Source organism: Halichoerus grypus, chromosome 7 (assembly GCF_964656455.1).
Source record: "Halichoerus grypus chromosome 7, mHalGry1.hap1.1, whole genome shotgun sequence".
In the NCBI taxonomy this organism is placed as follows: Eukaryota; Metazoa; Chordata; class Mammalia; order Carnivora; family Phocidae; genus Halichoerus; species Halichoerus grypus.
This window is the reverse complement of record NC_135718.1, coordinates 86602998-86619218: the sequence shown is the minus strand read 5'-3', so window position 1 is coordinate 86619218 and position 16221 is coordinate 86602998. Positions and strand designations below refer to the sequence as shown.

Below are 16221 nucleotides of genomic sequence, written 5' to 3'. Positions count from 1 at the left end.
ACACAAGAAACGACAGGTGTTGGTGAGGATGTGGGGAAAAAAGGAACCCTCGCGTACTGTTAGTGGGAATGCAAACTGGTGCAGCCACTGTGGAAAACAGTATGGAGGTTCCTTGAAAAATTAAAAGAACTACCATATGATCCAGTAATTCCACTATAGGGTATTTACCCAAAAAATACAAGAACACTAATTCAAAAAGATATATGCACCCTTATGTTTATCACAGCATTATTTACAATAGCCAAGTTATGGAAGAGCCCAAGTGTCCACAAATGAATGGATAAAGAAGATGTGGTCTGTATATACAATGGAATACTACTCAGTCATAAAAAAAAAAAAAAAAAGAAATCTTGGGCGCCTGGGTGGCTCAGTCGGTTAAGCGACTGCCTTCGGCTCAGCTCATGATCCCGGAGTCCCTGGATGGAGTCCCACATCTGGCTCCCTGCTCAGCGGGAGTCTGCTTCTCCCTCTGACCCTCTCTCCTCTCATGCTCTCTCTCACTCTCTCTCTCAAATAAATAAATAAAATCTTTAAAAAAAAAGAAATCTTGCCATTTGCAACAACATGGGTGGATCTAGAGGGTGTAATGTTAAATGAAGTCAGTCAGGCAGAGAAAGAAAATACCGTATGATTTCACTCATATGTGTAATTTAAGAAACAAAACAAATGAACAAAGGAAATAAAAAGACAAACCAAGAAAGAGACTCTTAATTGTAGAGAACACACTGCTGGTTACCGGGGGGGAGGGGGGGGCGGGGGGGAGCGGATGAAACAGGTGAAGGGGATGAAGAGTACACGAACCTTGATGAGCACTGAATAATGATAGAATTGTTGAATTATTACATTGTATCCCAGAAACTAATTCAACACTTTATGTTAACTATACTGGATTTAAAATAAAATAAATAAAATAATCAAACTATTCCATTTCAATTTTTGCTGATTTTGTCAATGTAATAATAATCGTAGTGCTAATATAAGTAATTCATTGAATACTTTCTTTGTGCCAGCTCTCATGCTTTAAATGCATTATCTCATTTAGCACAAAGCCCCTCAAGGTAGGCACTACCATTATTCCCAATTTAAAGATAAGGAAATCTAGGCACTTAAAAAATGTGGTATTTTGTCTAAGGCCATTTAGATTGATCTATCCAATTTTTTTTTTTTCTTTTTGATAGTATTTTCATTAACCCTATAGTTGGTGAGAGTTGGAAATAGAGGAAAGAAAATCTGCATTGGAAGAGTTTCTGTTGTGCATTACATTACATTTTGAAGAGTAAATGATTCTCCACTTTAGGATTGCTATATAGTTTTACCTCCAGACCTTTCATTATATAGTCAAGACATGTATTGCAATTTTGCAGAATTTCAAGGACTCCTGCAGAGGTGGTTATTCGCAAAGCATCCAGTTTGTTTTGTATTTTTAACATTATTTCTCTCCACATGGAAATCACATGAGAGAAGAGTTTTGCTTCTGCTGGGAGCTGCCTTTAGAAAGAAAATTAGAGATAATTTTATCTTTTGAAGGTACTATAATTAAAATCTATAATCTAAATGCATTTTCCACAGAATATTGTTCAATTTTTAAAATGTTATGACCTGTTTTATTTTTGCTGATCATTAGTTGAAGATAGTTTATAGTGTTTATTATGTATGGTGATGTACACGGTAGGAAATACCAGGATAAATCAGACATGCGTCCATCATTTAACAAGATTATACTTAGTGAGAGATGTAAGATAGGCATACACAAGTTCTACATAAAGTAAAAGTGACCTGTGTCCTAGGAAATGTAATAAAACAAAGGCTACTGAAATTCTAGAGGAAATGGGATCTGGAGAGTGCTTCTTGAGAAGAAGCTACTGATCTTGGAGAAGCGATTTTTGGCATTAGAACTGCCCAACGTCCCCTAGAGGGCACCGCCACCTGTGGGTGAGCACCTGTGGTCCCCGTAACTGCGTGTTCTCGTACTTCTCTGCTCTGCTACTGAAGGATGCTTCAGAGCTCTCCAGAGAAGAGGCGAGGCCTAGTTTCTAACGCCCCAAGCCCCAGGGCAATCAATACACGTCAAGCTCTTCCACTAGCCCCCTCCCCCCACCCCGCCAATTATCCCAGTCCCCATTTTGGGCGATGGGCCTAAAAATTTCTTCAACGCAGTAAAAATCCTATTGGGGAGGAGCCTTCAACCTCCCCTCTGTTGGGCACCCTCCCAACACCCACAGGAGGCTCTGGTGTGACCTCACAGTGAGTATGGTGGGAGGGGAATGGACAGCTTTCCCTTTGAACAATTCTCCTTGCTAATGAATCTCTCTTCCCCTTCCTCTTTTTCACACTCCCCCCGGTAGGAGTGCCCCCCATCCTTCTCCACTAGTCAAAGGCAGGTCCATTACAGACCCGTGTCTTCTTTCCTTTAGCGCTCTTGTACAGGACTCCAGCAACACTTCATTAAGAGCCCCCTTTTCGGGGCACCTGGGTGGCTCAGCAGTTAAGCGTCTGCCTTCGGCTCAGGTCACGATCCCAGGGTCCTGGGATCGAGCCCCGCATCGGGCCCCCTGCTCAGCCAGGAGCCTGCTTCTCCCTCTCCTGCTCCCCCTGCTTGTATTCCCTCTCTAGCTGTCTCTCTCTCTGTGTCAAATAAATAAAATCTTTAAAAAAAAAAAAAGAGCCCCCTTTTCTCTCGCAAATCCTGTGAAGAACAACTTGGTGACATTCTGAACTAGGGGTCTTATCTTTCCATCAATTAAGAAATCTTTAGGAAAGAGTAATATTGAAGTTCGAGTTTAAGGCAGTAAGTTGTTATAATCACAAAGGGTACATTCCTTAGGTATGTGGTTTCACCTCTGGGAACTCTAGAATAACTACAGATAGAAGAAACTAAAGCATTCATATGACAAGAAATACACATGTATAACGAAAATGGATATTGTTCCCTGCAAAGCAGTACTCACATCTAAACAGTTTTCTTTTGTGAGCCTCTCATAGCTCCCCTTTGCCCCTAAAATAAAATTCACAACACTTAACCTGATATTCAAGGTCTTCTATCATCTGCTCTAATATACCTTATAAATACACGCTCTATGACTTCCTACCTTATTTCAGAAAGGCTTCTATACTAGCTTGTATGATTTATGGTCAACACTTTAAATTCTGTCCAGATAATACATGTGTCAGAACTTACGTACTATTAAGACCAGTCACTTTAAAGAGAAACCAATTAATTTGAATGGTATGAATAAAAAGAAAAGGTAGAATTTTCACCAACTGTCTATAACCTCCATTCTTTCACATGGTCCAAAGTAAGAAACTACCATTCATGTATGAATGCTATTTAAAACATGTTTATTATTCATATCAAAACCACACTAATATTCTAGAACTAAACAGACACACAGTATTGTGGTTTAGGGATTACAATGACCTGACACTCCTTTCCCAGTCCTTAATAGCTTTATATCAATAATTGAGAAATAGGACTTTAAAAAAAAAAAAAGATGATGCTTACGATCTTCCATGAAAAACAAATTCAGATTATACTCCTGTGCCCATAGGTGGATTATTTTAGAGCGTTTATTGAAGAAATGACTTCTCAGGGATTATAGGCAATAAACACCCACCATGCATTTTTTTTTAAACTCTTTATGGCTTTTTACCTTTGTATTTCTACAGAATGAAAGATTGGTTCAAGATAAAGCCAATTTCTTTGACAATTCATCCATTCCTCAAGAGTATGAGAGAAGAGAGTCAAGTTCTGATCCCACTCATCCACAAGATCCTATAAGATGAACACACACATTCATAAAGTCTAAAGATTCATTTAGTAAAAATACTGACATCAAAAGTGATTATCAGTCACTGACATACAGACAGTATTATGGAGGGTCACATAAATAAATGTAAATCTAATTACATTTAGTTTTGGGAGACATTTGATATGTTCTGTCCATGCAATTTTCTGTTTTATTTTTTACATAACATACAAATATTTTTTAATATATGCATATTTTATTTAATTTTTTAAAATTTAAATTCAATTAATTAACATACAGTGTATTGTTCGTTTCAGAGGTAGAGGTCAGTGATTCATCAGTCTTATATAACACCCAGTGCTCATTCCATCATGTGTCCTCCTTAATGCCCATCACCCAGTTACCCCATCCCTCCACCCCCCTCCCCTCCAGCAACCTTCAGTTTGTTTCCCATGATTAAGAGTCTCTTATGGTTTGTCTCTGTCTCTGATTTCATCTTGTTTTATTTTTTCCTCCTCTGTTTTGTTTCTTAAATTCCACATGAGTGAGATCATGATAATTGTCTTTCTCTGATTATTTCGTTTAGCATAATACCCTCTAGTTCCATCCACATTGTTGCAAATGGCAAGATTTCTTTCTTTTTTTTGATGGCGGAGTAGTATTCCATTGTGTGTGTGTATATATATGTGTGTGTGTATATATATATATATATATATATATATATATATATATATACACACCACATCTTTACCCATTCATCTGTCGATGGCATCTGGGCTCTTTCAATAGTTTGGCTATTGTGGACATTGCTGCTATAAACACTGGGGTGCATTTGCCCCTTCAGATCACTACATTTGTATCTTTGGGGTAAATACTTAGTAGTGCAATTGCTGGGTCACAGGGTAGCTCTATTTTTAACAAATATTTTTTGGTATGTATATTGTTTCAGTCCTTTCTTTAAATATTTTTGTACATACGTACATGTAATATCTTTAATAGTTTACATCAATGCAACCATATTATACACATTGTTTTGTAACTTGTTTTTTTTTAACTTAATTGTGTGTTTGAGAGGCTTTACATTAGTACTAAAAGGTTTTCTTCATTCTTTTAATTAAAAACAAACAAACAAACAAACATTGTGTGGCTATAACATCTTTTTCCAGCTTGTATGTTTATTAAAGTAAGAGGAAAATGGTTAAAAATCAATTAGTACTAAAATGCCTGGAAACCAGCAGACTGGCCCATCCCCTAACTTGGACTCCTCGGAGGGAACCATGTGTAACTCATTTAGATCTCCTTTCTGCTTTGCACCTCCCTATTTCATTTAAACTCTATTTTATATTTCAATAACTTTATTGAGGTATAAGTGACATACAGTAAATGGCACCTCTTTAAATTGTACAATTTAATGTTTTGACATCTGTTTAAAACTGTGAAGCAATCACCACAATCAAGATAATGAACACATCCATTACCCTGGAAAGGTTTCTTGTGCCCTGATGCAGTCCCTTCCTCCCACTCCAGCCTATTCCCATCCCTAGGCAACCACCGATCTACTTTCTGAAACCAAAGCCTAGTTGGCATTTTCTAGAATTCTCTATGAATGAAACCGTATAGTATGTACTCTTTCTGGTCTGACTTCTTTCACTCAGCATAATTATTTTGAGATTCATTCATGTTGTTGCATGTGTATTTCTTTTTTTTACGGCTGAGTAGTAGTCCACCGTATAGATAGACAATGATATATTTACCATCCAGCAAGTGTACACCTGGGTTGCTTCCTGTTTTTCACTATTACAAATAAAGCTGCTATGAATATTCAGGTGTAAGTCTTTGTATGGACATAAGCTTTCCTTTCTTTGGGGTAAATATCTACAAGTGGAATGCCTACATCATGTGGTAGGTCTATTTTTTAACTTTTAGTAAACCTTTGAAGCGATCGTAACATTTTACCTTTCACACAGCAGTGTGCAAGAGTTCCCTGTTCCGCTGCATCCTCACCAACACTGGGGATGATCAGTCTTTTTCGTTTTAGTCAATCCATAAGGTGTGTAGTGGTACCTCATTGGGATTCTAACTTTTCCCTGAGGAATAATGAAGTGAAGCATCTTTGCATACATTTATTTCCCATCTAAATATTTTCTTTGGTGAAGTGTCTGCTTAAATCTGTTGCCCATTTCTTTACTTTTTTTATTTTGAGAATTCTTTATATATTCTTGAAACAAGTCCTTTACCAAATACAAGCTTTGCAAATATTTCCTTCCAGTCTTGGCTTGTATTTTTTCCCCTTGATATTAAGTGTCTTTTGAAGGGCACAAGTTTTTAATTTTTAATAGAAATCCTTCTATTGATCACTCTTTTGGTGTCATATTGGAGAAAACTGTCTAGCCCAAGGTCACAAAAATTTTCTCTGATGTTTTCTTCCCAATGTTTCAAAAATTTCTTCTGATGTTTTAGGTTTTGCATTCAGGCCTATGATCCATTCCTGAGTTAAAGTTTATAAATGCTACAAGACATAGCTTGAAGGATTTTTAAAAATTTGTTTTGCATGCAACTGTCCGATTTGCCAGCTCCATTTCTAAAAAGACTTCTTTCCAGAATTGTCTTTAAACTTTTGTTGACAATCACATGTCCATATATATGTGGGTCTATTTCTGTACTCTCTATTCTGTCCCATTTTTCTGTCTTTAAACCAATATAAAACTGACAGTAAGTCTTAAAACCAGGTAGTGTTGATCTGCCAGCTTTGTTCTTCTTTTTCAAAATTATTTAAATTCACTAACTTCTCTCCTGCAATGTCTAATCTGCTGTCAATCTCATCTGGTGTATAGTTCATGTCAGATATTATAGTTTTCATCTGTAGAAGTTTGACTTTGGTCTTCATATTTGTATTTGGTCTGTATTATCTTCTACATATCTACTTTTAAACATATGGCATAGAGTTAAAATAATTGTTGCAGGGGCACCTGGGTGGCTCAGTCGGTTAGGCGCCTGCCTTTGGCTCAGGTCATGGTCCCGGGGCCCTGGGATCGAGTCCCGTGTCGGGCTCCCGGCTCAGCGGGAAGCCTGCTTCTCCCTCTCCCTCTGTTGCTTCCCCCGCTCATGCTCTCTGTCAAATAAATAAAATCTTTAAAAAAAAAAAAATCATTTCATTGTCCTCATCTAATTCTGACATCTGTGTCACTTCTGGATCAGTTTCCTTCGGTAAACTTTAGATGTTTCATACTGAAACATCTAAAATGAAAACATATTCATTAACATTCAGACGCTTCACTGACTGAGCCACCCAGGTGCCCCTATTTTTGTATTCCCATAAATATTCTTGTTCTGAGTGCTGTTAAATTACTTAGAAACAGTTTCATCAGCTGGGGGTTTGCTTTAAAGAGCTGTAGAGCAGCATTTAGTTTACTGTGGCAAGATCCTTTCCAGTGCTCCGTCTATAATGCTCACAAATCCTAGTCTCCTGTTGCGGCTGGTGAATATGGGCCCTATTCCCAGCCCTGGGTGAATGGTTCCCTCAGATCCTCTCAAGGGGTCATCCCCCTGGTTTCAGGGCATTCCCTGGAATTCACATGCCAGCACTTGGGGCTGCAGAGTACCTGAGTAGGGAGCTTCCACGGCTCTCTGGAGTTCTATCCTCGCTGGTACTTCGCCCTGCAACCTCTGGCCTCCTCTGACTTTCAGCAGCGTCTCCCCCTATCAGGGAGTTGCCAGGCCCAACCGAGGCCTGCACACTCAGGTTGGGGCAACCATGGGGCTCCTCTTGTTTGCTTCTCATCTCTCTAGGATCCTTGTCATTCAATGCCTGATGTCAAGTGTCCTGAAAACCACAGTTCCAATTTTTTCTGTTCTGCTTTGGGTATTTCAGGCAGGACGGTGTATCTTACTGGAAGCCGGAGTCCGTGTGTGTGTGCGCGTGTTTTTCAGCTTCTTGAAGGATGCGCGATATATCACTTACTAACTTCATTTTTACTTTTTAATGAAGGCATTTGGTGTTCTAAACCTTCATTTCCATGGGGCTCTAAGCCAATTATGACAAAGTTTGATTTAGAATTCTTTTTTAATGAAAATTTTTTTATTACATTTCCTGTATATTCTTATGGATGCTTTGAAATCAGATTTTTTTGTGTGTGATAGTTTTGCTGTTGCCTATTTTTTGCTGTTTCTCTGCTGTTTTTTATTTTAATACATGTGGTTAGAGAATATAGTCTATTGGTTCAACCCTTTTTTGTGATTTTTTTTTTTTTTTTGGTCTAAGGTTCAGTTAACTGACATTTAACTGACATTTTCTCTAAGTGCTTGTGTGTTTGTGTGTTTGCAAATAATGGGAATTCCACTTGATGGGTCCACATTTCTCTCTCTCTCTCTCTATCAGTTATGGTAACTTTACTATTAAGTATCTGTATATTATTACATTGCCTGTTGAGTTTTCTGACGTTCATAAATGATTCTTGGCCACAGTATTGGACGTGGGGCAGTCCAAAGAGGGGCCTTTTGGGGAATGCTGAATACCTGCTGGCCCTGTGCTTCAGTTCCTAACCATACGAGCGCAGAGGAGCAGGCTGGTGTTCAGCAGTGGCTGCAGGACACACAGCGGTGCAGGCAGGACTAACCCTTGCGAGCAACAGCACAGGAAACGAGAAAGAAGCGTTCCGCGTCAGCAAGCAGAGTCCGCAGGCAATGGGCTCGACATGGGCTCTGCTAGAAATGCAGGTATTTCTAGAAGTTACTTCTAGTATTTACACTACTAACATTCATTCTCATTTCTTTGTAAGTATGTGAGTGATTTATACAATTCAAAAGGTTGCAAAATGCAAAAAATTAAAGTGATAAATAAAACTATAAACAATTACAATAGTTTCCCTTTGCCCCAATATTTACCCGAATGGGCCCGAGAGAGGAAGATCCTTTAACTGTTGCAAGTATGATTTGAGACTCTTCTAACTGAGTTAATATGTCGTCTATCGATGAAATTATCAGGATGGACACCGTCTCTGACTGATGAACGACTAAGTGTAGCGGGGTCGTGTTCCATTGGTCAATAATCTTAAACAGCATCTTCTCAAGAGCAGCTTCATTAGTGGCAGAGGTGGAGATTTCGTTAATTTCATTTTCGTACTGAAACATCTAAGATGAAAACAGATTCATTAATATTCAGTGGACGAATGGTTCCTGATGCATTTACAACACAAGACTTACACGAACGCGCACGTCCCAGGCCCTGGAGACCTGGTCCCAGCCCGGTGACACCCTGACCGGAGACTGCGAATCCCGACCCGCACGACAGGGCCCTTGGCTGGCTTCATCCATTCGAACCCTTCCACGTTCTGCACGCTCAGGGAAATTCCTAGTCACCGTGCGTGTTTCCTCTAATTTGAGCCCATGTGAAGAACAGTAACAGCACCTTCTGTACACGTGCAGACGGTATTAGCCCCTCCAGCTTTCTTTTCTCTGCACTAATGCCAACTGCTTCCTCACTCTGTGACATGCTTTTACTTTCTGCAATAATTCTCGAGATACAATTACCTGAGAGGATGTAATCCTAATGGACCCAAGCTTTCCATGGCTTCCCTTTCTTGGCCCAATCGCCATGAGGATACACAGCTCTCAAAACACTTTAGTGGAGTATAAATAGGCCTTCTTTCCAATGGGCATGAACTGCCAGTTCCCTCAGGACAAGATCCTGACACAAGATCTCCAGGCTCACTCACTGCAACAGAGATACTCAGAGGGCTCCTCATTCCCATATCGTAGAATTAACTGGCTGGGCTAATTGTTTCTATCCCTGAAAGAAGAATCTACCACTGTTCCCATATGTCATCTTCATGGGGTTAAAGAGTGATGCCTAATCCCTAGGTTTTGGTAATGCAGCTCAGTGGGGACTCTGAGCAAATAGGACTAGTGTTCATCATCTGCCACAGATGGGTGTCAGAATGGTGGGATCAGTCGACTGTTTATGGCCTTCACTAACAGTCTGAGAAGGAGGCTTGCCTTCTGATACAGGTTATTCAGCCAAAGGCAGATAAGGAACCACAGGACCATCAAGTTTCTATGCTGAAGAAAGAACTTGTTGCTTAATGCTGACATTCTGAAACTGCTAGTAACTAAATCCAGACACTGATAATGTGTAGAGCAAAATTTCAACCATGTGCATTGAGCCCTTTCAAGTCCTTCTGGTCAAGGTTTGGGACCTGACTGACAAATGGTCAGATCTCCCAATCAACTAGGTAATACTAGGAGGTTTCAGATGAATCTTAATGCCTATAATTGATTATCTGCCTCTCTGATAAAGCACCTGGTTTCTCAAGTGAAAAAGATCAACCATGAAGTGATTGTGAGCATTTTATGCACACTACTGACCTCTTCCTCTTAATTTACTTTGGGACATGCTTTTCACGTCACAGGATTTACAGAGCCTACATACTGCGCTGGACAGAAACGGCTGTCACTAAACATCATCATTTATTCCTTTGATAGGACGGCAAGTGAACCTCTGCCACAGATTGTCCTGGGCAGTCCCGCAGCATGACCGCTGTCCCTGGGTCGACCCCACGACACGCATGCTCTAGGACATGAAGGCTGAGTTTCTGGGCCAAATCCTGTCCATCTAGGTACACATATTATACTGGATAAGCTGTCCAGTAGAAAGAGGATGATCACAGTCTTCCAGGAACTCTTTGGGCTCAGGTGAGATTGGCAGCTCATCGCCTGCTATCCCTTCTGACTACTAAACAATCCACCTCAGGAAGAAAGGGTTCCTCTGACTCCTGGCTACAGTATTTCAGAGGCTGAAGACTGTGTTCACTTTTGTTCAGATGCTGAATTCTCTTAATTTGGATCCTCCAAAAACTGCATGGGAATTCCTTTTTAAACTATCTATTCATGTTAGAAATGCAGGGACAGCTCACTGGAACCCTCTGAGCTACCGTAGTCACCAACCCCAGGAAGGCCTGTCTGCCCTCACTTTTACTGCTTGCTGCTAGACTGCCAAATTTCACCCTTCACCCGACCTGCCCAGGGACAATTCCAATAACCCAAGACTTTGAAAAGGAAAATGTCATTTCAATTGAGCAACATTTCTGGAATGCTGTTCTGAATAAACCTAACTGTTGACGTATATGTTCTGAAATAATCTAGATATTTTGCTGAATTCCCTGTTGGCACACAGATCAGTCAGGAGGCCCGGTAATGATCCAGGAAAAGATGAGAGATTTAGATGGGATGAGGACTGGGAGAGCAAGAGAAGATTTAAAGATTATTTCATGATTTTTAGCCTAAGCAGCTGGAAAACAATGGAGGTGCCCTTAGCTGAGATGGGGAGAGGAGGCAGAGCACCCTAACAGTGAGATGTCTCTGAGACATGTAAGAGCAGATACTAAACAGGAAAGTGGATATGTGAGTTCAGGAGGAAGATGGGGGCCAGGGCCCGAGATACACAGCAACCTAATTTTAAAGATCAACTAAAATGGCCTTTTATAAGTTCTTTTTAAATTCCTTAAAATTTCCCATTTCCTCACTATAACAGATCATATAGTAGAAAATTATAAAATAGTGTTTTTAATTACATTTGACACTGTTAACCCCGAAGCCTAAAATATAAATGAAGCTTATTGTAAATCAGGTCTGAAAACAGAAAAACTTTTAACTAAAAATCATGGAATCTATTTTTATAACAACGCCTATATGGCAAATCAAATAGTTCCTAACTGTGTATTTATAGTATCGAGTTATGGGCAGAGCTATCCTAACATGCTCTTAATGCATTTTCATATTATGTAAGATGGAATCCAGTACTTTGGATGTTTCTGTTCCCGGATTCTCTGTAAGAAGTAGCACTGTTAGCTTCATTTGTCACACGGGAAAAGCACAATCACCGTTTCTGAACCACCGGGACGATGCCATAACAAATGGCGCCCTCGAACCCGCAGCTACATGTAACGTCGGCCACCTGACCCCCGCCAGTCTGCTCCCACCTTCCCAGACAATTGACAAAAAAACTCCCTTTTCTAATTCCTATTCCTTGTAGATGTACTTGCTTGCTTAAAATTGGCCCCTCTGGTATTTCTTTCTTTTTTTAAGATTTTATTTATTTATTTGAGAGAGAGAAGGAGAGATAGTGAGAGAGTACAAGCGGGGCAGAGAGGGAGAAGCAGGCTTCCTGCTGAGCAGGGAGCCCGATGCAGGACTTGATCCCAGGACCCCGGGATCATGACCTGAGCCGATGCCACCCAGGTGCCCCAGCCCCTCTGGTATTTCAACCTACTTTTTTTTCAGATATTATTTGTTTACCCTGAGTGCTAGAAGATTCTCTATTGTACAGTCTTTGTCAAGAGAAACGGACTTTCCGATAACCTCCTGGAGCGCCGCCCAGTGTCTCGGCTTGAGACGGGGGTTTCCCAGAGCCGTGATAATAGGCACCTCCTGCTTAAATTCCGTCACCGACTGCTTGAGACGGGCCACCATGTCGTTTTTAGGTAGACCTAATAAATAGCAATGGGGCAGAAGGTTAAGATCCATTCATCCTATTTTTTTAAACCAGAAAACACGTCTGCTATTTAGTGTAATTCTAGTTTCTCAGGGATTAGTCTGCATTAAGATGATGAGTTTTATAAACATCACCCTCCCAGAAGAGTCAACTGTGGATTCAAGCAAAGAGAAACAGTTACCAGGACTGGTGATTACAATCCGAGACCTTCAAAGCCAAGTTTTCTTGGAAAATCTGATACTAGGGATAGCCAGCTACCACAGAGTTTCCCAGGTTTCTCTTGACTAGACAGACAGACAGATAGGTACATGCACATACATTCAAAAGACTGTGACAGGTTTGGGGCTTTTAAATTCTGCTAAGGAGGAACATCAAGGAGGAGCAAAAATCTGTCACTATCATGTCATAAAGAAAATACTTCACACTGAAACGTAGGAAATGTCAGTAAAGATCTAGCCACAGAGCAGGACCGGTCCGTCCTCTGGCGTTGACAAACCCCTGCTGTCCAGGACTCACAACCTCTGCAGTTGAAACTTTAAACCTCAAAACCTTTTTACTCAACTCATAAAAGACAAAGAGAGGAGGCCGAGAAACAGCCAGAGTTGGGGACTCAGGAGCACTGAAAAGTATGCCTATCTGCTTGAATAGCCAGTTGGTACAGATGGGGCTTCTTTTGTAAAGCCATGTTGAATAATAAAATGGTTTCAAGGCTCAGTGAAAGAAAAGGACAAGAGAATAATTTCAGTGTTTGTAAATCTACATTTTGGCAAATAGCAGGATTTTATCTGGGAAACCACAGATAAAAGAAGGTACTGTCTGCTCGTCACTCCACACCCCGTCCTCTGAAACACCCAGGACTAAACCCTGAGAGAAGACGCACACAATGAGTGTTATGTCGAAGCAGTGAGGCTCTGGGAGGTTTGTCCCCAGCTTATCTCTTTTGTAAACTTCTCGTGGTATCCTTCTATTTCTGTTATAATCCGAAAACAAGCCGATTCAAGTATTTTTCTGGAGAGGAAATTATAGCTCTCCTGCCAAGTGAGAGGTCAGATCTTACAGAACCGACCAAACAGAAACAACATCTCTGTGCTTCACATGTGAGCATCAGCAGAAGGGAAACCTCTCAAAATGACTTTTTAGCTATTTTCCCCACCGGCCAAAGCAAACGGCAGGCGTAAACAGTGAGGATGTGGGTGAGCGCTCTGAAGGTGGGCCTCTGTCATCAAAGCACGTGTGGCCCAAGGAAGAGCCACGGTTATGGGGAAGCCTCCACCACTCTGCCCAGGGAAACAACTTCTAAAGGATACAAAACATTGTTCTTAAGTACTTAACTTTTTTTTTTTTTGCAAAGTTTTCCTCTCTTTCTTGTTTCAGGAACGATTCCTACCCCTAGGCTCCTGTACTGCCTCTCCGGCCATTAATGGCCAGGCCTGGGCAATAGGTAAAGAAATAAGGTCGAGGACCATGATCTTCCCGGCCCAGGGGCCACTCTGTGTATAATCGTAGGTGGGAACCCCGAGGAAGACACTTTTACCTTTTTCTAGGACAAGGATTTTGTGCATCCATTTTGAAACGTTTCTCTGGACTGATTCTATATCAATACTGCGAAGGGTACTATTCCTCCATTCCCAAAAGAGCGTCTTCCATTCCTCTTGGACCTCCCACAGTATCTTCCTCAAGGTGAGGTCGTACTCAATGTCCGAAACCTCCCCAAGGACAAGCTGTGTGATCTCTTCCATGTTGAGAGAGTGCATATGGGACTGGGCGTCATTGAAGCAGTTCCGGTAGCTGGAGTAGGTCTTAGCCTTATGCGCCAGGGCGGCAGCTTCCTCTGTGAGCGTCCGCATCATCTCTGTGACGGTGTCCACACGGCTGCCAGCGCACAACAGGATGGGAGTTCTTATCTAAAGCACGACAGCAAGACGGGGTCAGGACTCACACGTGTTTACTGACGGCATGTCAGCCCGTAATCGAAGCCTTATCAACCCTTATTTGCAATTATCATTGGGAGACACTGTCCTTAATTTATAATTGTGTTTATTAAGATTCATTTTAATTATTTAATTATTATTACCATCATATGTATAATCTGTCATGTTCCTTCTCTATCTTGGGCTCTGTGATAAGGAATACGTTACCTTACTTACTAAAACCCTACAACAATCCTGAAAGAGAGTTAATATTTTTCACAATTTTTCGAGAAAGTTCTAAAGTTACAAATAATTGTCACATCATCCAATGGTAAGTGGCAGTTTGAGGGTATGGCCTCCAGGGCATGGTACTGACTCCAGAGGTCTCTTCCTTTTTCTGATCCTGTTTAACCTTGTACTTTTTTTTTTTTTTGAAGATTGTACGTTTTGAAGTAATCTCTATACCCAAAGTGGGGCTTGAACTCACAAGCCTGAGATCAAGAGTCGCACGCTGTTCCACTGACTGAGCCCCGCAGGCGCCCCTTAACTTTGTTCTATTTTTATGGTACTTATCACATGTTGCCTTGTATTAGAGTTTAAATGTTACACATGAGATTGTGGACATTTGCAACAATGACCTCCAAACAAAGACATAAGTAGAAGTTTATCCCTTATTAAATTATAAGCTTCTCAGGATTAAGGATGGTTTCGTCCATTTATTTCCAAACACCTCACAGAACCTAGTACAATAAGATGTAGACAGTAATTTTTATTAAAAAGTTATTGAACAAATAAATGAATTTGGATCCTATCACCTTATTCTTTTAAAAAATCCAACCCATGGAATCACAAGTGACACTGTGTTCTGTGTGGTGTGGTCATGCCGTACAAAACTGATAAACAGTACTCATGATAACGGATAGAGCTTAATATATGATCTGTAAAAGGGATGCTCATTTAATGGACATATAATAAAGTTTTCCTTAGGCTTCTCCCATAGTTTTCCACTCATTAATATTTATTTATGTTTGTCAGTGAGCTATCTCAGGGGGAGATAGTTGGAGAAATGATCTTACTGGCTTATATCCCGTCACGTTTTGCCAGTCCTACCAGCAGTGTTCCACTCGAGATCTTCACAGAATGATCTCAGCCATCAGGTAAATAGTGAAATCGTGTGAAAGGTTACACAAAGTCAGAAGACAGAGTACGTGTGCCCCACCCTGGCTCTCCCCAGGAGCAGCATCCGAGGAGTCTGAAAGTAAAGAGTACAAGGCAGGCCGGGGACGCAGACGGTCATCCAAAGCGCCACCAGATTAGTGGTAAATTGATCCCAGTGTCCTCCTAGCAGACCCTGACCTCTGCTCGGTGTGTGGGCAATGTGGCGGGAGCCTCAGGGCCACAAACCTGAGAGTTCCGGAGACACTACTACTGGGGACTCAGGAGCAGGAGAGGGTCTGGCAAGGATTCTCTGCCTGACACACCAGAGTCAGGCTCCTAAAGCTTCTCTGAGGCCCATCGGTGCACGTCTGTGTCAAGGCCGGTTTCTGTTTAGCCAGAGCCTGCACCCGCCACGTCTGCTCAAGTCCTACACCGTCCACTGCCCCGGGGAATGGGACTGACTTCACTCTGGCCTGTCTTCAGCCAGAATCCCGACGGGTTGGTTTGGCCGGAGGCCTCCTCACCCTGGACATCTGCCCCTGGTAATGTGTCAGGCGCCGCTCCCCTCCCGGTGCCTGGCTCTTGAGCTCTGCCAGGTGCATTCAGAGGCGAGCCATTCTCTCCTGAGCTCCCTTTCCCTGCTGTCCATGCAGGTCTCACTGCCGTGCAGCCCCTGTTCTTCTCTGACCGCTGCGGATGCTCACACGGTGCGTGGAAGGCCTCTCTCTCCTGTTCTCTCCCACCCCGGCCCTCAGACAATCCCAAGGGAGTGTGACAGCAGGTGGCAGTAAAGACATCAGGGGAGACAACTGTCCTCTCTTCCAGGGAGGGGCAACCCCATGGACCGCTTGCTCTGTGTCTGCTGCTTTGCCCCAGATGTGTGTGCAGTTATGGAAGTGACTGGCAGAGCACAGTAACC

At 41.6% G+C, this 16221-nt stretch overlaps 1 protein-coding gene across 1 annotated transcript in view; it reads right to left on the bottom strand.

The window, feature by feature from the left end:
* DNAH14 (dynein axonemal heavy chain 14) overlaps positions 1-16221 on the bottom strand; it is a 346072-nt gene that overhangs the window by 215144 nt on the left and 114707 nt on the right. Inside the window, exons 19-23 of the mRNA XM_078078658.1 lie at positions 13769-14138; positions 12039-12229; positions 8631-8876; positions 3651-3772; positions 1317-1488 (exon numbers count right to left, since the gene is read on the bottom strand). Coding sequence (XP_077934784.1) covers positions 1317-1488; positions 3651-3772; positions 8631-8876; positions 12039-12229; positions 13769-14138 — 1101 coding nt within the window. The remainder of the gene's footprint in view (positions 1-1316; positions 1489-3650; positions 3773-8630; positions 8877-12038; positions 12230-13768; positions 14139-16221) is intronic.